The following is a 21,869-nucleotide window of genomic DNA, read 5'->3' as shown; positions in this document are numbered from 1 at the left end:
CTCTGATCCATTTCATTCAGAATTATCTACTGCAGCCGGCTTTAAATGACATTTTGTCAAACAAAAACTAAAAAATACTTTGATTACAATGAGAGAAAGAGCGCCACCTGCTGAAAAAGGTGTTGTCCCATATTCCTAATTAGCCGGGATTCTTAACACACTACCACCGTGCTGGTAGGGGTGTGAAGCGATACTTACTGGATTGATCTGAATCCGGGCATTCATGAGGCTTTCAGCCACCGCTGGTGGCACCGATAAAACTTGTTTCAGATGTGTGGAGAAAGTTTCATTGTCTCTTAGAATATTCCTCAGGATGACTGGATGAGTTTAAAGAGAAATATAGAGTTAGTGTTACTTTTTTAAAAAGCTGCTGTTTTATATGCATCAACATTTGATTGGCTCCTTTTTGACACAAGCCTTGTTTTGATAGCTTTGGCTACGAGTCCTCCTCGCTCACCATCTGCACTGCAGATATTCTGCAGCCAACAGGCTGTATGTCTCTGCCTCCGTTCTGTGTTTGGTTTCTATACTACTCTAAACAAATGGGAATGCATGCAGAAATCTGTGCGCCGAGTGTGCCATTTGCCCTAATGGACACCAATGCCAAACATGAAGGAGAGCCAAACCTAACAGGGTAGCAGCCCTTTCACCACGGAAGGTCAGTCCACACAAAGCACCAGAGGATTTATTCTGTTGTTGAAAGGACAAGGTTAATGCTTAAGTCTCTGTCTTCAAAATCACTGCAGTGCAGCCAGTGAGCAAAATGTTACACCCCAACATTAAATCTATAAAAATAAGAAAAACCTCCTGTGTATCTCTGTGTGTGCGGGTCTCAGAACAAAGTGGAAAAGCAGGAGCGAAGAATCTGATTTGGTTTTGTTATGCCTGTTGCTTTGAGTGGCATTACAGCCTGATAAATTTCAGTTTAAATGAGATGACAGTTGCAATTAAATCCTTCACTGGCACAAGTAGGGGGTGAACACTTGAGCTGCACGAGTGTGCGAGGGGAGACAATTTGTTGCTAAACATGTACCAGATTGTTAACCAGCCATTTTCTCCTGATTAGCAGCCAACAGATAGCATTTAAAAAGAGGACGTTTCTAAACCAGTCCTCGCTGCACGCTGACAGTCACCGTAGCAGGGATCCTTCTAAACAACACCATACTATTCGGCATGCACTCTCTGCTTGCTGGGCCTCCAACATTTGTGACTGACGCGGAGGCCTGGGGGTGGAGGGGGGGTGAGGGAGGGGGACATAATGTAATTAAATGATCACTTTTGTATTTGTACTACAGGCAAGTCAGTCAATTATCTGGATGGGGGAGGAAAGGGAGGAAGTCACTTGTGCCGGGTTATTCAGGGTTCAATTAGGATGAATGTTTGGTGAAAATAACTGGAAATAATTACACACTTTGATACACTAAGCTAACCTTATACAAGGCCTCGCGACTCCCGCTGAGCACATATTATTATGCTCCCCGTCACTACAGGGGCATCAGGAGGGACTGACAGGGTTAGATTACGAGGAAGCAGAACATGCTCCGCGCTCTTCCCGAACACTGTTGGCTTTCTGATTGAGGAGACCACCGGAGTGTTTTTAATCAACCCGTGGCTTTAAAAAAAAAGAAAGAAACAAAGAGGAGGACAACACAATCACCTTTGCTAGCGTAGTGTTTTGATAGTACTCCATTCCCCATTCTTGTTAGTGACCTTTTGTGCTCCCGCCTCAGACAGCGAGTCCCATTAATTACGCCCCGGCTTAGATCTCTGATGGATTTAATCTTGTATATTACAAGCCAGCGACCCCAAAATGCAAATGGCCCACGAGCCGTTTGTTGAACAGCAGAAACTCCCCCCCTCAGCCGCCCACCCCCACCCCCGCTTTGCCTTTTTGCAAATTAGGTGCTGTATGAAAATCTGAATATCATCAGGCTAAATGAGCCTAATGCAAAGCAGCAACTTATCAAGACAAACGATCTGTCAGTCTGGATGGCAAATTGCATCATAAATAATCACACGCCATTGTTTTTGAGGGATAAAGGGGAATAACAAATCCTCCAACTTGTCATCCTCATGAAGGGGATACTTTCCTTGATGGAGAGTACTTAACAAAGGCAAAGCAGAGTGATTGTTGCTGATGCTGATTATTTATTATATCAATTATATTTTGAAGCATTAGTCAGTACCAGCAAAACTCTGAACCCAAAGAAGAAAAATGCACCCCTTGACCTTGTCTCTCGTCACCAGTTTCTGCGGTATTTCTTGATAACGGCTTCGAAATAGGTTTTTGATATAGCTCATCAAGATTTCAATAATCAAATGACCATTAGCGGTACCATTGAACTTACCATTAGCAGAGTTAGACTGTGACAAAATTGAAGCCCACTGGTCAACACCATTTGCTAGCAGCTTGGCCCTGCTGAGAATAGATTTGTCTACCAGGGAAGTTTGCAGCTCTATCAACATCCCAGAAATTCTGGTGAATTGGAAAGACAAAAAACAAACATTTACTCTAAATGTTCTTAAAAATATCAATATCAACAGTTTCTAATCTAAGCGCAGTGCATCACGCTAAGAGACAAGAAGAATGCACATCATTTTTTGACATCTACGTGGTAGTGTCTTGTGAAATTGTCCCCCAGGATGAGACAGTAAAACTGCGACATATGCTAGCATGCTAACATGTGCAAATTCAAAATGTGGGACATTTACGGAGTGACTGAATTATCTAAAAATAGTTGCTGTGCGGAAAACTGTCCAGAGGTGCACGAGAAGATGATCTTGAACGGAATATCAGCCAAATCAGCTGAGCTTTTCGATTTTTTTAATGGCCCATTCCCAAAACTTCGTAAACATGCCTCGTTTATAAATTCCTATAAGACAGAAAAAGAACATTCCAGTACATACATGGAGTTGTCGAAGTTATTGACTTGGCCTGGTGTCTCTCCTGGAGTTGGATAAGGCAAACAGGGATTTTCAAGGTTGCACACCATACCCTGGATCCAGGGAATCACACCAGCTGATGGCATGGCTTTATTAGGGTAGTGACCTTTGAAAGGAATAGAGATGAATACTTATTAATCTAACCATGTTCATGACATTTCTTTTTTCTTGTCCAAAATCTGCAAAAAGTTGACGAGTTAAAAGTTGTTAATGGATTCACAAAACAAAATTTAGTATTGCAACTAGGCTTGTACTTACATTGGCCTTTGTAAATTGGTTGCGTAGTGGTCCGCACCCCCACCAGTATGAAGAAGAGAAACAGAGGCCACAGTATTTCAATGACCAGTCGCACCTACACAAAGGAAAAGGTATTTTCATTTGATTAATTTTCTGTAAATGATAGCGTGTCTAAATCTATTGATTTCTTTGCTTGCTTAGCAAGTAGATTAGCTTACCTATAGCAGGTTAGCTTAGCTTAGCAAGTATATTAGCTTGCCTATAGCAGGTTAGCTTAGCTTAGCAAGTATATTAGCTTGCCTATAGCAGGTTAGCTTAGCTTAGCAAGTATATTAGCTTACCTATAGCAGGTTAGCTTAGCTTAGCAAGACAATAAAGTTTACAATACAAACTTTTTTTACCCTTGGTTTTGTATGGATTAAATTAATGAGATACCAGCTTATTTTATTACCTCTGGACAGAATCGGGGTAGTTGTTTCTCTATTTCGAATCTGTATGTCAAGCTTAGCTAATTGGAGTTTGAGCTGTAGACTAAGGGCACCAGCAGTCTAATTCAATCATAAAAACACTCTAATGTCATTGACTAGCAGGAGGTGTTGGTGGTGTTCTGCAGAAAAAACACTGGGTATATTAATTAAAACTTCAAAGCTACAGAGTTGTTTACAATTTGAAATTATTATTCAAAGACGTATATGTCTATTGCTATATATACATATATTTTCTGCAAACCCAATAATGCTGATTTCTGAGTCAAGAACCATTAAAGATTGACAGAAAATAACTTCATGCCCTGTATAGGTGAGACTTTTCATCTCCCTGTATATTTACAATGTAGATACTAAGCATAAGATTGAGAGAGCAGTCTCTGCTCGTGACTCCCCAAGCTGAAGCTATCACTCACTCCTTATCATCGCCTTGCCACACTCAATCCTCTCCTGGATGAAGAATGTCAACCACTTTCTTACTTTAATACAACCACTTTATGCCCGCAAGCAGGAAAGTGCCCCATGTGACACGACAGCTTTTCATTTTAACTTAATATAATACATACACCAGTCGGCCACAACATTAAAACCATCATGACCTAATGTTTTTCAGCAGAAAACTGACTGCACTGAACTGCATTGCCTCTGCTAGCAGCCACTCGCCAACCCCTCCCTGCTTAAAAATACATATCTGCTTCCATTGCTTTCCATTGTAGGTACAAGACATACATATGTGTCTGTGTTTTCTGACATGGCTCCATCATAGCCAGCTTTAAGGTTTGTGCTATAGTAGCTGCAAAGCACAGCCTTTGCTCCCTACATGCATCAATAAACCCTCATGGTTTTACTAGAGAACCAAGAAGCTGTTTTAGTGTTTTACAGATGATTCAACCACCTGTTTCTGCTTCTAACGCATCAACTTCAAGAACAAGCCCACTCACTTGCTACCTAATACAGCCCACCCTTTCACAGGTGCCACTGGAACAAGATAATCAGTGTCATTCATTTCACTTCTCAGTGGTTTTAATATCGTGCCTGATCAGTACCTAGTCTATTTTTATTATAGTTATTACAAGTTCAAGCTTACACCTTTACCAAACTCACTTACAAGGTAACTCTTGCTGTCACTGTGAACGTTTCTTTATGCGTCAAGTGAGGGTAACATACGCTGTAACAAAAAGTAAATTCATGCCTGCTATGAAGTGGTTTCAGCAGAGTTATATGCTTTTCCACAAATAATTATACAGCATATATAAAAATTGAACTGTTAAAACTTCAGCTCATTCTTCCTTGACTTGTAAGTGCCAGCTTCCTGCCAGCTGGGGTTTGCATGGCCCTTGTTACATTCATCACTCACAAACTCCTAATCTTCATGCACTCCCAGCGTTTCTGTTAAAGCGACCAGCTTAGAGCAAACGACTGGAGAGCCTCAGTCAGCAAACTCCCCCTATTAGCGCTTCTGCAAAATGTTCGGACTTTGTATTTGACAGCACATCCAGATAATAAGTGAAGACATCCGTTATTATCTTCATGATTAAAGCGCAGAGCAGGCAGAGGTGAAGAAAATGCAATAATATATATTGCTTGCTTTGCCATGGCACCATGGAGACCTTATAAGTGAGTCTGAGCACATTTCATTTAGTTCACTTGGCATTTAGGGATATAGTGAATCTTCACTTGTAGAATTTGTCAACGAATAAAACTGCAGAAAATCACGTTGCATATATTTCAAAGAAACTAGATAGAATTTAAAATTTAGTCCTTTAATTCCTTCTAGTCTATGTGTCAGTGAGGATGTAGTTCTGCTGAGAGGGTGAATTATCATAATGTATGCCAAAGAAAAGGCCTGGAGAGGGAACACAGATCATGGGGGACTTTCTCAGTGTCTGGCTCCCCAGGCATTTGCCATCGGACACTAGAGTCTTTGTGAATAGATAATCTTCTCCTATGAAATTATGTGGAATACTGGACCATAAAATCAGTTTCATGCCTGTTATAAAATCTTAAAATGCTTGGTGAGGCATTCATATAATTGGTCATTAACCTCCACAAGGCCTCCAGAAGCACCATTGTCCTTGCTAACTCCCACTGGTTTTGTCTAATAACAATATTTCATGTTGACATTGGCCAAATATCCTACATCCCATGCACAAAACCACTACTGTCCTCTTACATATTATTGGGGAAAAGTAGTTGCATATTTCTCCCTGTTACAAAAAGAGCCCACACTGTTCTTTCTGCTGGTTGGTAAAATTAACAAGGGAGGAACGTTTCCCAGAAATAAAGTTGTAAAATTGCAAATGACTTTGCCTTGAGTTATTCCAAGAAAGTATGAACTTTGATGAAATGTCTGAAGATGTCGTTTGTTCTGCTCAGGTAACAGGCACACTGCTGCGCTCGAACCCCCAACAAAACAAGTGGGCGGACGCGACTGCAAGGGTATAAATCAAACACATTGCAGCTTTCTACAGCAGCAATATCTGCCTCTAACAAGGCTTACAAGATTCCTTGACAACCAGTCGAGACCCTTGGAATGCCGTTGCAACTGTTATCTTCCCGCAGCATGCGAACTGCTGGTCAGTGTGGGTGATACGGCAGGCAATTATGTCCGCCCACGTACGTGGGCAAGGCACAATTGTTTGAAAAAGTTTTCTGAATGAAATACATCAACCAGGCTCATTCATATGAAAAGAATATTGTTTTTTATAAATCTAAAGCTTTATTATTTTTACTTAAATTACAAATGCTTCAAGAGAAGTGTGCACAATTTTCAAGAAGAAAAAGTCAGCTGCTAACTCTTGAAATGGATAAAGTGTCTTGTGTGGTAAGTGGCATAGGGTTTTAGTTGAAGCAGACAAGGGTTAAAAAAAAGTCCCAGTGAAAACGTGATAGGAAAAGTGATAGGAAGCTAACACAGTGATGTTCAACAAAACAGATATACAAGATGAGCCAGATACGGGTAGGAAACAGCATTTGCGTCCTCCTCGTCCCTTTCAAACAGGAAATGGTCAATATTTTGTTGTCCGTCTTTGACTTGGCATTTATGTGGTTTTTTTAATGTGTATTAGCACACTTGGAAAATAATTGGGAATTGGAATTGGCCAAGAAAACTGTATCTCTATAGTGACATTACAGCTGGCCACAACTGTTGTTATCATAGCAAAGTGCTGACTTAACATAAGAAGCAAAAGCAGGTGAAATCAGACGAGGTGTAATTGCTGAAAACATCTGATGTTAAGTTGAGTCCCTTTATGAGCACTTAAGGTGCTGAAAATGCTCATGAAAGCACAACACCTAAAAAAACCCAACAGCTTAAGGTGAAGCGGTGGAAGTGTCTGTCAGTGAAGGAATGAAAACAGCTAAAATGTCAGCTGAACTGTAGTCAGGGATAGTAGTTCCCTTCTGTACTTAAATCCAAGGGTAGCAGAGATGTGAGAAGGAAAATTTGGCGTATTGCTTGAAAAGTGAAAATGAATAACCTTTAATTGTGTGGTCATGTTTTCGTAAACTGTAACGACGCTACTCTTTATGGGTAACAGTGTTCAGGCCGTTCGTTGGAGAACAGAAAGAAAATTTGCCCTTCAAACAAAGCGTTTAACATTTGTCACTCCCTATCCATTTCCACTGAGCCAAAGACCGGCTTTGTTAGAAGTAAAATCCAGCCAACGTGACATAACATGCACAGGAGATGGATCACCAAAAATTGAAGGTGACACTTTGAATTGGTCGGCATTAAGGTAAGATTGTTCTTGTTCTCTAAGGGGAGAGTTAAAGGGGGCTTACTTCTATAGTAGACAATTTTCCTAGTAAATCCCTCCTATTACCTTTCCCTCCCATGAATAACTTAGTCGCCCTTGATAACACAACCCTGGGACCACATCCTCATTTTCTCTCCATTGCTGACCAATTTTAGCAGATATAGGTTGATTTGCAAAGGGGTGGTGGTGGTGGGGTTAGTGCACAGAAGTGTACCTTTTGTCTCTTCCGTAGAGTGAAGTTCTTCCACAGGAGCAGAGTGAACTGCGTCAGGAGACCCATTACGGCTTATCCTGGCAATATCCTGCCAAAGCGTCGCTATGGCAACTGGCCCACTTAATAAACCCTGGAGGGAATAAAAGGCAGAGTTTGGTTTTAATACAGAAGAGCAATGCATCTTGGGGGAGTGCCACTAATCATTCACTTCCCCAGGCCTTGGGGCTTATGGTGCAGCACCTGTTCTAAGAATTATTATCACCTACACTCAGCACATCTCAGGATGGGGGCTCAGCTCGTGGAGGTTACGCAGTTCAGGTCTAGCAGTCAAAGAGTCTTTATTAAGGACCGTGCAGTTGTTTTATATATACTGCTTATTAAACAAGTATATCAAAGCAAAATCTTTTTTTTTGCTGTTGTTTTGCCTTTAAAGGGGGAACGTAAACTCTAGTCTTTGCCTCATTGACTACACTTGTGCAAATTCCCTGTCCATTAATCAGTCTCTTTAGTGACCAGAGAACAATAAAAGTCAGGGGGAAAAAATACATGGGCAACTCCATCACATTTCATGTGGACCAAAGACTGCCGTAAAATATTTATTACGTATTTTACTATCTACTCACCCCTGATTACACAGATAATAAACAAATAGGTCTGCTGTGTCATTTTTACACTGCTACATCAAGTATGACCTTTATTAAAAACTCCACAGCTGACAGTCCTCCCACTGACTATGGTTAATTTATCTGCTCGTCGTGGCATCCGAATCAGTCCAGCATGTCGGTCCGAGTTGCTATTAGTTTCATGCGTTCAAAGAAAAGGCACGTGCTCAGGTGTAACATATCCCTACGGATTAGCCTGCATTTCTATATCAATTTACAGTTTTTATGCCAGCAATTAATGTAAGAATGGTCAATTTGACTACACATATAACCGCAGCAGCCGGGCACACCCACATTTAACATAAACATTTATAATATATTAAAAGAAAACAGTGGCGGACTCACACATACATGATTTCTGTTAGAGAGCACACTGCAAAATGTGACAACTTTACTGATGAAGTCATACATCATCCGTAAACATTTACAAACAATACATGAAATAAACATGTAACATTTTTCCATAATATATTAATAATTTATTTATTCTGCATTTTCTAAAATGCAAACATATTTAATACTTATACACCTACAGTGTCATAGTTACAAAAGGTAAGGACCCATATGCAAAACTTTCTGTCCGGCAGGTGTTGATGACAAACTTGCTCCATCACGCTGGTGTGACAAAAGTCTGCAGACTGTTTGCATGAGCAATGAACACAGGCGATAAGCAAACAGATGGACTGACAGGTCATGAGTAGAAAGGTAGGATAGTAAATAAACAGAACTTTACAGGTGAAACTGAATGAACTCTGGGCACACAGTTTAAGAAAGGTGGGAAACATGATAAGACAAGCAGTGATGAAGATGACCAGATGTCGAAAACATGGGGAAAATACGTGGGTACGATACTTAAAAACACAACAAAAGAACCAAGAAACCAGAATGGCAGCGATCCAATAGCTTATCAGGACCGCAATCCATCACGGTTCCAAGGCTACTGCCTATAAATCGCCTATAAATCGCCTATAAATCCACAAATGTGACCTTGACTTTGAGCACAGTTTGAGCACAAATCTGTTAGGTGATTATTACGTGTGAGTAAAACCTGACCAACACTCTAGGACTGGGATGTCAAACTCATTTGGCACTGTGGACCCCGTGAAGTCCGCTTTGATGTTAAGCGGCCCGGACGACTGAACGTTAACTAAACGTTAACTAACACCTGAGATATTTTAATATAACGACAGAAGAGCAATTTCAGCATCTCAGATTTTTTGTTGTTGTTGTTTTTTACATGGCAATGAAATACTGCTTTAACTGCAAGAAATAAACATGTAAAATAAACTGTTAACTTACACAAATCATCCTTCAAAAACAAAACGGAATTCTTCTTTGTTAACTGAAAGGATGTTTTGTTTTTTGTTGTTGCTTTTATCATTAAGGCACTGTGAAAAAAAATCTCTCTATAGCAGATAGTGAAAAACAGGAACTTTCTGTAATCTGTTTATCTATTACTTAATTACTTTGGTTATATAAATGGCCACAGGGGAGCTCTTCATCACTAGAAAAAGGCATAGGACTTGTGAAAATGCAGCTAAATGTCTAAAATTTATGTCCTTCTTCACATTTTCCAAAGGTGTCCTTTGGGCTGATTGGCAGGGCGATTCTGGCCCGTGGACCTTATGTTTGACACCCCTGTCCTAGAATAAGTAGTGATGGGTGATCCAAAGAAAAGAAGACAGCAGACAGACGTATCCTGATGCCTGAAAGCTATAGTTTTATTTATTTATTTAATTTAATTTTGAATTTCTTTTGAATTTTGTTTTCAGTTTACTTTCGGTTTAGTTGCCAGAGTGGATTTTGTTATTTCGGTTTAGTTTTTATTGTTTGAAAATGTAACTTTTAATTGCTTTCGGTGTTAGTTTTAATCTTAAGCAGTTGACTCCCGGCTGTCATGATCCTGCATTTTCTGACTCATTTTTCTGTTTAATGTTTCCCATTTGACCTTGTTGTAGTTTTCAGTGTAAATATTACCTTTGCTTTGTTTAGGTTTTAATCATTTTGTATTCATATTTTTCTTTGTTATTCTCAAATGTTTCTGGCTTTCTGTTCCCCCATGCCTACTCTGTGTTTCTGTTATATAATGTTTTAGTCAGTTTTGCCTTTTCGTGCTTACTTTGACCTTACTTAGTCAAGTTCATGTGTTAGTGTCAGTCTTAGTGTTTTCTGTTTTATTTTGGTAGTCTCACGCTCTGTGTGTGTTTTGTGTTCAGTTTTGCTTCCCTCTTGCTTCTTAGTTGATTCTGTTCAGCTGCGCCTTGTCTTTCCCAGCTGTGTCTTGATGATCTTGATTTAAGCCGTCTGTTTTCGCTACTTCCTTGTTGCGATATCTCTCATTCACCAGCTGCCTGTTCTGCCTGTTTGTTTAGTTTCCAGTACCTCCTAGTTTAGTTTTGTATTCTTGCAGTCCAAACAACCAAATACGAAAACTAAGCAAATTTCCTATCCTTGTGCCTGAAATGACATTTTCAAAACACGTATTTGCCAGTTAGACAGGCGCACACACAGATCTGTACGTGTTGAGTCAGAGAAATTGATTAATATTTAACACCCATGTTATGTTACCCATCTGTGCTCAAAACATGTTTCCTAGCACTTTATCTCATGTTCTGTGAAGACATTTAAGACCCAGGTACGTGCCCTGGGTGAGGAAGGCAGGGATTCGGATGAGCTTTTTAGCCCACGGGTAGTCCTGACAAATGTGCCACCTGTTAACGCTCCATTTCCTCCTTCTGCACGGGTTCCATCTCCTCCACATGCGTTTACATTATTTAATGCTACTTCATGGATGTTTTATTTACCGTCATGAGAAAATGGATGCGGCCTTACTTCCAAACGCCCAAATAAGTGCTCTAATGGGCAAAAGAATGGGAGTGCTCAAGGCCATTCGATAATCTGTTAGAGAATAATGGTGAGAGGAAGCACAGAATCTCCTCACTTAAATTCTGTTTTTCCACCAATGCCAAGTTATATTATTATAGAGGGCAATTTAAGTGAATCATGCGGTTACTGCTGCTGGCAAACTATCCATATTGTTCAGAGATAAATGGATTACGATCAGACACGCAAGCAGTTTTTCTTGTAGCGCGCTGCTCAATATTTCACGGTTCGCGTGTATTTTTAAGGAGATCGTTTCGGACCTCTACAAGCGCCCGATGACCTGGGTCATGACACGGAGGCCTAGAGCACGCACGGGCACTTGAGTGCATCAAATGCTTTCGTAATTGGCCTGCCGATTTGTCTCGCCCAGCTTTCAAGCCTCGCCTTCATATGTAACACGCAGGAGAAGAAAGACAGCTTGGCACCACCTCCAATCTGAAATCACGTCAGGCATGAAGGGTAAACAGCATCTCTCAGAATACACTTGAGCCATATGTCAGAAAAATCTGTGTGTGTGTGTGAATTGCATTGGTATCTAGGAAAAAGAAACAAAGAGAGAGAGATTTGTCTGTAAAAGACGGCGTGTGTGGGTGAGCGTTGTGGAAAAGCCCGAGCTCAAGGATTCTCTTCCGATCCCACATCTAAAGAAGAGATAACAAGTAACAAGAGAGGAGTCTGATTGTGATTTGCATTGCAGTTGCAGTGTTGCAAAACACAGCGAACTGTTCTCCGGAGAACAAAAACCATACAAGTGAAGTGTTTTCCAGATCATCGTTTCAATCTACGACTTGGAGCACAAAGAATAATTGAAATGAGTTCTTTCTCTCTTTATTTTTTGTCCTCACAAGACTACGGCCATCAGGCGCCGGCATCACTGTATCATTAGCTCCAAAGAAAGCCCCAAGAAATGAGAGAAAAGGGAAAGAATATAGCGCTGGGGAAAAAAAGGAAAAGAAGAAAAAGAAAGAAGCGTATTGAGAGGATATAAGTGCTGATGCATGCCTGGCATTTGGGGACTAGGGACAGCAAAGTGCATTATTTCAGCCCTTAGGATGATGGAAAGAGAAAACAGATATTTGTCATAGAGCATGAGAGCAGAGGACAGCAGCAAATGACTGCAACATCAGTTACAAGGGGGTCGCCATAGCCTTGTGAAGGGTATAATGGTCCCTGCGCTCCTTTGTCCAATCCGTCTTTTTTTCCCTCCAAGTATCTCGATCACGAGCTCCATACAACTTTGCTACAGCGGGAAATCATACAGTGGCGAAGGCAAGTCTGGGGAAAAGGTACTGTGTGTATTAAGTGCAGCTGCTACACCGACAAGCATGTCGCCTCAATCGTGCTGCTTTACTCCCTTAGACACCAATACACCAATCACTGGTGTTCAAAGAGATAGTGCTATATCAAGATAACAGGGGTACACTCAATTAAAGCTTATGAAAGGTGTTCAAAGGATCCTTAAAACTGACACCTGCAATTTTGGATCACATTTGAATACAGAAGAAAAAACTCTGACTTCATAATCACAGCTTTGTGATGCAAAACACTGAGAGTGGGGGAAAGTATTGATGATATTGATTTAGTACATTTTAATCTTCTCCCGCCTGGATCTCTCAGTGCTCCATGGCTCGTCTCCAGTCGGTGCAGATTCCCCTTTTAAAAATCTGCTTATTAACATATAAAGCTCCTAACCGTCCCGCGCTTTGATTTCAAAACAAGAGGAGATCACACTGAGCTTGTTGATTTGTTTTAAACAACTCCTCAAAACGTATGTATATAGCATCAATACCAAATCGATAATTAACATTCAAACTGCGATAACTTTATTCGTCCCAAAAAAGGGAAATTTGTTTACAGCTTACCCGCACTGCCTATTCACATAGCCAAACTCAACCTATAGTCTTTAAACACTGATCACAAGCATTGTTGCAGGTAAAGGCAGAGACAATGAGGTCAAGAAAGATAAATAAAAATAAAAATGAATAAATATATTCCAAATAAATTAATAGAATAGTTTTATTAGTTTCTGATAATGAAAAAAAAATATGTCTAACATGAACTATTAAAAAAAGAATAATAATAATGTTTTTATATAGCACATTTAAACAACAGAAAGTGCGTTAGAGACAGGCATTTTATGTCGCAGCTTAAAAATGCATGAAAGCTGTGTTTTCTTGTATTAACTAATTTCTCTGAAAAGTAAAAATCACAGTGATTTAATGGTCATTAAATTGTGTTCAGATTTGGCAAACTGATGACGATCCTCATAAATCACGACGCACTGCTCTGTCCTACATAAGCTGCCTTTATGAGTTAAAAGTATTGGCCCTGTATTTATATGGGACTATAGTGAAAATGCAGCTAAAAGTCTCAAATTTATGTCCTTCTTCACAAAGTCGAATTTTTACTTTCCATTATAGTTTCCATCTGTTTGTGTGTATGGAAGTGTATCGTTTGGAATCAATGTCTGACTGTATGGCTGATTGTGTTCGTATGTCTTTATACGTACACACTTTGAACATGCATGTGTGGCTTTGATTCAAATTTTGCAGCACATCATTTTTAATTATTATTGTTATTTGAAAATACTGGGGCTGTCAGCGTTAATCTCGTTAAAATGATCTCAGTTAGCGAGTTAGCGCGGATCGCCCGGTGCGTGGGGCTGCACGGCGTCAACGCATTAGCGTGGTTAGCTCGTTAATGCGTTAGCGCCGATTTGCCGTGTTAATGCGGCTATGGCGTTAACTTCATTTTAACGAGATTAACGCTGACAGCACTAGAAAATACGTTGCACTATTTGCTGTTATGATACAGTTGTCAATACACTTGTGATTTTCTTAAATCATGCACAAGCTCAATAAAGTCCCACACAATTTGATTTGCCAGTCACGACGTCTCCTGATGAAAGAGGGTAACATTTAAAAGAGTGACCCAGCTGGCAGTGAATGCATACACAATACCTGGTTCCTGATTTTTTTTTAAAGCGCAATGACATGACAGATAGTTTTGTATCGAGTATGACAGAATTGCTATATTGTGGTGATCTCGTTAATGTGGGTATCATACTGCAATACCTACATTATTGATAGCTAATGAAAGCATTATCACATGTAGTAGCATCATAATGTGAGTTCCTCACAAAAAAAAAAGTAATCTCGGTAAACATTTTCTCTTATCAACAGTCCTGCACTTGAGGTGCACTCAACTTTTACTCAAACATCCAAAAAAGGACTGAAATGTTTTATTCTACAGGCTTCACAGAAAACTGCAGTTTGAATTCATGGCGACTACAATGGATTCAGACCCAGTTTCACGGTAAAAGACAACATTAAAATGTCCACAGAAACTTTTAAAGCCACTCCATAATCCACTTCTCCTTGGTCCATTCATATCCTCAGAATGCTCCAAAACCTCTTTTCCCCCCTTAAAACGCTGCTAAATGCAGGGCTTCCATTTGTTGCATTGTGAGTTTGAGAGTCACAGAAACCCTGGGCTCTCAAGCTGCTCCAGTCTTGGTCATTTTCGCTCAAGGTTGATGATCTCACTGTGTTTCAAACACGAACAAAACAAAACACCTTCGTCAGACCGACCTGAATCAATGCACATTATCAAACTCTGCGCACGCTTTGGAGGTTATCGTTTGTATTCCTGTTCAGGTGCACTGACGAGCATTTCTACCATCCCATTTATATTACCTCTCTCTATAATGCAATGCAGTTTAACAGCGTCTTGCAGGTACATCTTGCAAAATGGAATTAACACCTCTATAAAACTGTTTAAAACATTATAACCTTGATAGAGTTTGGAATAATTTCAAGGTGGCTGCTTTAGCTTCTGGAGAACTACTATGTCAGACTGCATTACATTTAGCCAGGTGTATAAATGTATACATCTTTCCTTTTCCCAATCAGCTTGATGTATTAACTCTAGCTGCAAATGCCAACACCTTAGTTTTGCTGCTTTTAGTCGTGCCTGCTGTAATGCTTAGTGCATATTTCTGCATACTTCCAATACAAACGGCATAACGTGTGGATGCAAGGATGAAGACCCATCTGGCCTTCATCTGTTAACCTATACCCAGCTGTAGGACACAAGGATCGAAGTGATGAAGCTGCAAGAATCTGCCGTTTCTCTTTGCATTGCTATCACTCTAACACTGCACATCACCAGCAAGTAGTCCCCTCCCTGTGCGCTCCCTCAGGCAAGTCTCCTGCCTGTCCCTGTGCCAGCTCTGCCAAGCGACCCAAAGATGGATCTTAATTTTCTTTTACAGCCACACATAGAAATCTCAGCAATGTAAGTAGAGAGCCCTACTGGACTATAATACTTGGTATTAAAAGGGATTCTTGACCCCACTGCTCACAGCTGTGCACATAAGCTTCTGAAAACTGCAGCAAGGTCGGTCTCCTTACACGCAGCGCAGCGTTAGATGTTAGGAATGATCTAAAGACTCAACATCAGATGTAAATAATGAACCCTTCTGGAACACTCTGGATAAGATAATATCAGTATGATGCACTAAATAAACTAAATACTTCTCTCTACAGTCGCCACACTGTAAAGAGAGAATTTATTATAAAGAGGAAAAAAAGCACTACACATTTATTAAATTATTGGACTGACAAGGACATCTACCCATTATGCCTTTGCTTTAGAAGATGGTGTGACATGAGTATGCTGTTGCAGAATTAGCTTGACAAGCTAGTTCTGAGAATAAATAAAGCACACACTTCAAAGAAAGCGCTCAGCTCTGCATCATCAGAAGATGTTTGTGTTTTGTTTTTTTATATAGCGCCAAATAACAAAGCGAGTCACCTCAAGGTGCCTTTTATCACAAGGTCAAGACGCTACATTATTGGAAAGGAGCCCCATTAATCACACAACGCCCTATGAGCAAGCGCTTTGGCAACAGTGGGAAGGAAAAACTTCCTTTTACCAGAAAGAAACCTCCAGTAGATCCGGTAGATTTGTGGTGGAGCACGAGATTCACATCTGTCCACATAAACACAAATCGCTCAGGAATGTTTACAGCACCTTGTTTAATCTGTGCCACAATAAATCAAGTCATTTCTAAAACTGTAAACTAGAGAGCAAAGTAAGGACTGAGCGTTTCCTTCTAACACAGATGGCTTAAATTGAAATGATCAGCCTAATCAGGGGTTTCGCTGATGGCATCAGTGGGATTGCAATTCTAGTTTATATAAAGTTTTCTTTTAACAACTTCTTTTGAAAACTTTTTTACGCGCCGAACAAAACTGAAAATCTCCCGAGTGATATTTTTTTGTTCACCTGTTTAACCTGCATCTGATTTTTGCACCAGTTGCTCCCTTTATTCACAGAAACCTTAAGCTGTCAAACTGATAATAAGTCAGAACGCTATTACTGATTTTAAAGTGGTCATTACATGTAATTAGTTAGAGGGAAGCAATACTTCCAAGCTCTCATCTACTCGGATCAACTTGTCAGTCATTTTCAGGCCCTGATTACTCATTCATTAGATATAAATTAAACTGATGAATTAAAAAAAATTATTGCTGGCGCTTAAATGACTCATTAAGACACGTACAAAGGTACACGCTATGCGGCATTGCTTATACTTAGCTCGCTGGCTGTCGAAGCAGCCCTGGCACTGAGTAAATCATTAGCATGGGAGTAAGGTTCCTCAGCATGGGTTAAAGTTCACTTTGTCTCCCTTCTAAGTCAGCTGTTACACTAGTGCTGTGCCATACTGCAAATTGTGGGATCAATCTGACATCAATACAGAATAAATGCAGGGCCAGTATGCTGATACCAATACCGATACTTTTTCTTTATAAAGGCAGCTTATGTAGCGGAGAGCAGTGTGCCATGATTTCAGCTACATACTGAACTTAGAGTATACGAACAAAGTATTGATCAGTCTAATACCAATAGCAGTGGTGGTATCGATACTATGATATTCGGTTCGATCTGTCCACCTGTAGGATGAGGACGTTTAAGTTCCCTGACACCAAACACTAAACAGCAAGTATTTCATGTTCTTTGGTTATTATGTAAAACAAAACCCCCCAAATAGGTATAAACTGTAATCCCTTATATCCTCCTCAGCCCTCTTTATTGACATTTTAAATGTAGCCAGCCTCCAGAAGAGTTTATTATTATTTTTTTCCCCCACTAAGATAATCGCTTCTCTGGGCGCTCTGTTTTATCCGCTGCAGACAAGACAGGAGGGGGAATAAAAAGGAGAGGAGTGTGTTTGGCTTCCCAGAGCCTGGGCCTGGGCTAGCCTCGGGAGTAGAGAGAGCAAGCTACAAAAAAAGAAAAAGGAGAAAAACGCAGAAGAACACCAGAAAGAGAGCATCACAAACACGTGTCCTGTTAGAGGAAAAACAAACTCTCACCCTCTTAGAAAGAAGAAGTAACCTACCTCAAAGTTGTTTGGCTTTCACCCATCAGCACATCTTGGGGCTTAAAGATGGATTAAGAGCAGTTTTAACTGGCAGCCTTTATGACTGACGCAGAAAGCCTTTTGCAATCTCTCTCTCTCTCTCTCTCTCTCTCTCTCTTATTCCCTGCCTGTTTCTCATGATCGCTGTCCCCTTTTACCTGGAATCATAAAGTATGCAAATGACCTCCGCTGAGTCTGTCGTAGCGACTGTAGCCACAGCCGGTAAGCGCACAGGTGGTGCACATTGCACAGCGCGCTCCCTTAAAGCCGAGGCCCGCAGCAGAGCGCATATGTCTGCGTCTTGTAGTCCTGTCTCAGTCACCCGGAGAGGCGAGAGAGGGTGAACGGGAGCACTGGCCTTACATTTGGCTTCCCCTGTTGTGGCATTGTGTGCGTTTGTCTCGCGGGGCGCCTCGCAGCAAACTTTCAAATTTGGTCACCTGTTGACTTAGCTGAAATTATTCATGATCTCATTAGTCGGAAACATTCATCTTTATTTTAATAAGTCGAGCTGCGATGAGAGCGGTTTGAGACCAGATGGGATCACGGGAAGAGCATTTATTTACCGAGACAGAGCCAAAGTGAAAACGTTGATGATGTTGTTGATAATCAGCGGAATGCGTCACATGGGATGGAGCAGCTATGCGCGTCGACTGTAGGGTTTTACAGCAACCATATAATTAGGTAACAAGGAGACGTAAGAGTTTATTATTCCGGGTGATAAGGAGTAATGCCAAAGGTGCACTGGGAGGATATAAATATGGAGATGAGATGGGTGTTTACCGAGAAGGTAGTCAGGAAATAAATATGGAGGTCTCACACTGGGTGATATTTCATAACTGATCTGGAAACAACTCAGCAAAACTTTTTTTTTTACTCTGCCTTATAGCCCAAATATATTATATTATATTATATTATATTATATTATATTATATTATATTATATTATATATAGTTCATGTGAAGGCTGCTGTCCAGTAATGTTTTAATAGTCAGACAATTGCCAGCTACTACATGATGCCCAGTCAGGTTTTTGAATAACATGGGGTGTAAGATAGATGATATTGGTATCAGATTGATACTAGGTTAATACTTTGACCCTGTCCTCTTAGTTCAGTGTGTGTCCTACCGAATTGTGTTAAATTAATTGCAACGTTGGGAATGAAAAACTATACCTCAAACATGCACAATGAAAAATGTCTGAGCCTTGTAATGACTGTCATGTCTATTTTATTTATAGCCTTAAACACAGGCAAACACACATTTGACCCAGAGTACTTTAGAGACAGACACATTTACACTCCAGGTATAAAAAAAAACAGTTTCAAAATACATGAAAAGCTGAAAGGTGTGTTTTATTGTGTCAGCTAATTATTTTGAAAGTAAAGCTCACAGTGATTTATTTGTCAGATGTGCTCAGAATTTGAAAAGCTCTCCCCTACGTTATAGGTTAAAAGTATCGGCATCAGTATCGGCATCAGTATCGGCGTTACTGCCCCTGTGTTTCCTTGGTATGCAGTATGACACGGCACTACTGCAAGGGAGTGAGAGCATTTACAGGGACAGGCCCCTAGCTGACAGCCTCTCAGTTTAGGATTCACTCACCGCTGAGGTGATAATTCAACAGCTTTGACCCTAAAGCCAAATCTGATTCCAAAAAAGTAAAAATAAAGAAGTAGGAACTGAGCTCCTTTCTGTGTTCGCAATGTTAGCCCATCTGACTGATTTTGAAATGTGTGTCTGTCCATCTGCTGTTTGCATATTTTAAATACCTCTGGCAACCCAGTTTAAATAAATAAATTATGGTTATGTGCAAAAGTTAAAATACCCACATTTCCTTAGATTTTGCTAGGAACGTGAGAAATAGACAGAGAAATCTATGTGCAAACAGAGATGGAAGTACAGCATATAAAACAAAAGAAAGTTTGTACGACTCTAACAAGCTTGAAAGTCAACTCCTAGGAACTCTCTTAGTCAGCTTTGGATGTTGGCTGTTTTTTGTTGACTTCTCTGTCAAGACGATCCCACACTGCTTTAATAATGTTGAGGTCCGGGCTCTTAAAAGGTCAGTCCATGACTGATAGTTGTCATGGTTAATGGCGAACAAGGACGCCCCGAGCAGAGTCGTGAGCAGCCTAGGATCAAAACACAGATGAACATTTATCGTAGGCGTAACAGCTTTCCATCAGGCAGCTAAATAACAAGTCCGTGGATAAGCAGAGGAAACGCTGGGGGAAATACCAGGAACTCGGGAACCACAGGGGACGACAGAACAACACAGCAAACACAGTAAAAGCGACAACAAGCAGGGTACATAACACACAGCTGCGGGGAACTCACAGGTGCAAACAATCGGAGAGACGGAGGAAAGTAAAACTGAAACTAACGCATGAGATAAAGACTATCAAAATAAAACAGGAAGTAACATAACGGGAACACCTAACGCTGAGACGGAGGCTAGAGAAGGGAACACGAGGGAAGCAGAGAGCTGTAACTATAAAACCTACGGACTAATACAAAACAAACAGCACCTCTAACGAGGGATCGATACAAATGATAAACTAAATTGTAAGCAAACTAAGAATCAAACTGAAAATAATGACAGAACTTAAGAGTCCAGAAAGCACAAATCGCTGGGTCAGAGTCACAGATCGTGACTGATGGTGCTCTACTGTGTGTTCACTGCTCTGGCAGTGTGTTTGGGATCATTGTCATGCTGAAAAATGCATGACTGGCAATCAGGTACTTTCCAGATGGTGTTGCACACTGGGTCACAACCTGACAGCACAGTGACATTCATAATTTTATCCATTATAATAATGTCAATCCCAGGCCCCTCCAGTAGCCTATCAGTATATACAGCAGGTCACCTGTTTACACTGGTGCCCAGCAAGTAAATAAAATATAATCATTTCAAACAAATTCATGCACTTAAATATTTGACATATTTACAATTGTGATTGGCAAATAGGGAGTGGAAGTAAGGCTTTTAATGGAAAATCAAACACTTCAAATTAGGCCCAGGTCACAATCAGAATTGCGATCAAAGGGTTAGGGAGGGATGAAGATTGTTGGCGTTTAAAATAGACTGTAATAGAATTACATTTGGGAATGTCTGCCCGGAATGACAGCTTCCTGTTTGGATGTGTTTCGATTGTTACAGGTGAATGTCTGCAGAGTTACAGCACTCTGAGATGGGACGATTCTCTTTGATACACCCTGCAGTTCAAAAACATAAAACATGTATACCTTCTGGCTGTAACTGCTAATTACTGCTGACATTGTTCTTAATTATGACCTTTTATTTATTTTTTTAAAAAAAGGAGTAAATTTAAACTTTAAAACACTAATGAATGATCAGAAAATGTGAAAGAATCTGATTAAAATTTTATTTTCTGTGAAGCTGAAGGCAGTTCTTCTGTCATTGTAAAAGAAATGCTCCAAACCATCAACTGTAAGCATTTACCTGCAAGTTCCTACAGTGGCTAATTATATACATATATATATATATATATATTATAGTTTGTTACTACTGTGATCAAGGTCTTTTGTCCTCAGTCGTCTTTTAAAACTATAGAAAACTTTTCTTTCCCGCACAATCACTCAAGGGTCAGTGTGACTTGCTCATGAGGTGTAGGTCCATACTCTCAATTAGTTACAGACATTCACACTCATGGAACCCAGGTGAAACACCGACTGCCCAAAAGTAATTGCTTCGACTAATGAAGTGCTGCCGCTTGAAGGTGCCAGCGCAGTGGAGTACACCTGCTGTTCCCAGGTCAGTAAACCCTGCATTAGTCTAGCCATGCTAATGAAAAACACGGGGAACATTTGCAACAGCGTTACCTTGTCATTTGCCTCTTGCATACCTTAAGGAACAAAAATGATAATGGGAACACAATCCATACCTGACGAGAAGAAATGAGCCAGGGGCCTCAGACCGACGGGTGTGCGAGAAGTAAAGCAAAAAGTAGTGCAAGAGGTAATAATGAAAGCAGATATTCAGTGTAGCAAACTATTAATTTAATGGTTTTTCATCTCCGAGGAGCTCGGTGCCGGTGCATTATTTACCGTCTTTGGCGTGTCTGCGCAGAAAGATGGACGGAGAGATTTCTCATTCTAAAGAGGAGAGCAGACTCTGAAATAATGCAGAGGAACAGATGAAACAGGGCCGGATTAAATGATAAAACTAATGGGGCATTTAGAGGAAAAAAATCCTTTCCCCCCCCTTCAAAAATGAGAATGAACATAAAAGAGAGAC

General features: G+C 40.4%; 1 protein-coding gene across 1 annotated transcript in view; it reads right to left on the bottom strand.

Moving 5' to 3' along the window:
* Positions 1 to 17,662, bottom strand: part of LOC116333175 (phospholipid-transporting ATPase ABCA1-like) — a 172,603-nt gene extending 154,941 nt beyond the window's left edge. The window contains exons 1-6 of the mRNA XM_039609524.1: positions 17,589 to 17,662; positions 7,638 to 7,767; positions 3,202 to 3,295; positions 2,908 to 3,049; positions 2,349 to 2,476; positions 199 to 317 (exon numbers count right to left, since the gene is read on the bottom strand). Of these exons, the coding sequence (XP_039465458.1) occupies positions 199 to 317; positions 2,349 to 2,476; positions 2,908 to 3,049; positions 3,202 to 3,295; positions 7,638 to 7,703 (549 nt within the window). The 5' untranslated portion in view covers positions 7,704 to 7,767; positions 17,589 to 17,662. The remainder of the gene's footprint in view (positions 1 to 198; positions 318 to 2,348; positions 2,477 to 2,907; positions 3,050 to 3,201; positions 3,296 to 7,637; positions 7,768 to 17,588) is intronic.
* Positions 17,663 to 21,869: the final 4,207 nt, after the last annotated feature.

This window comes from Oreochromis aureus, linkage group 3 (assembly GCF_013358895.1).
Source record: "Oreochromis aureus strain Israel breed Guangdong linkage group 3, ZZ_aureus, whole genome shotgun sequence".
Taxonomy (NCBI): Eukaryota; Metazoa; Chordata; class Actinopteri; order Cichliformes; family Cichlidae; genus Oreochromis; species Oreochromis aureus.
The sequence above is the reverse complement of the archived record's forward strand: the minus strand, read 5'-3'. Positions and strand labels throughout refer to the sequence as shown.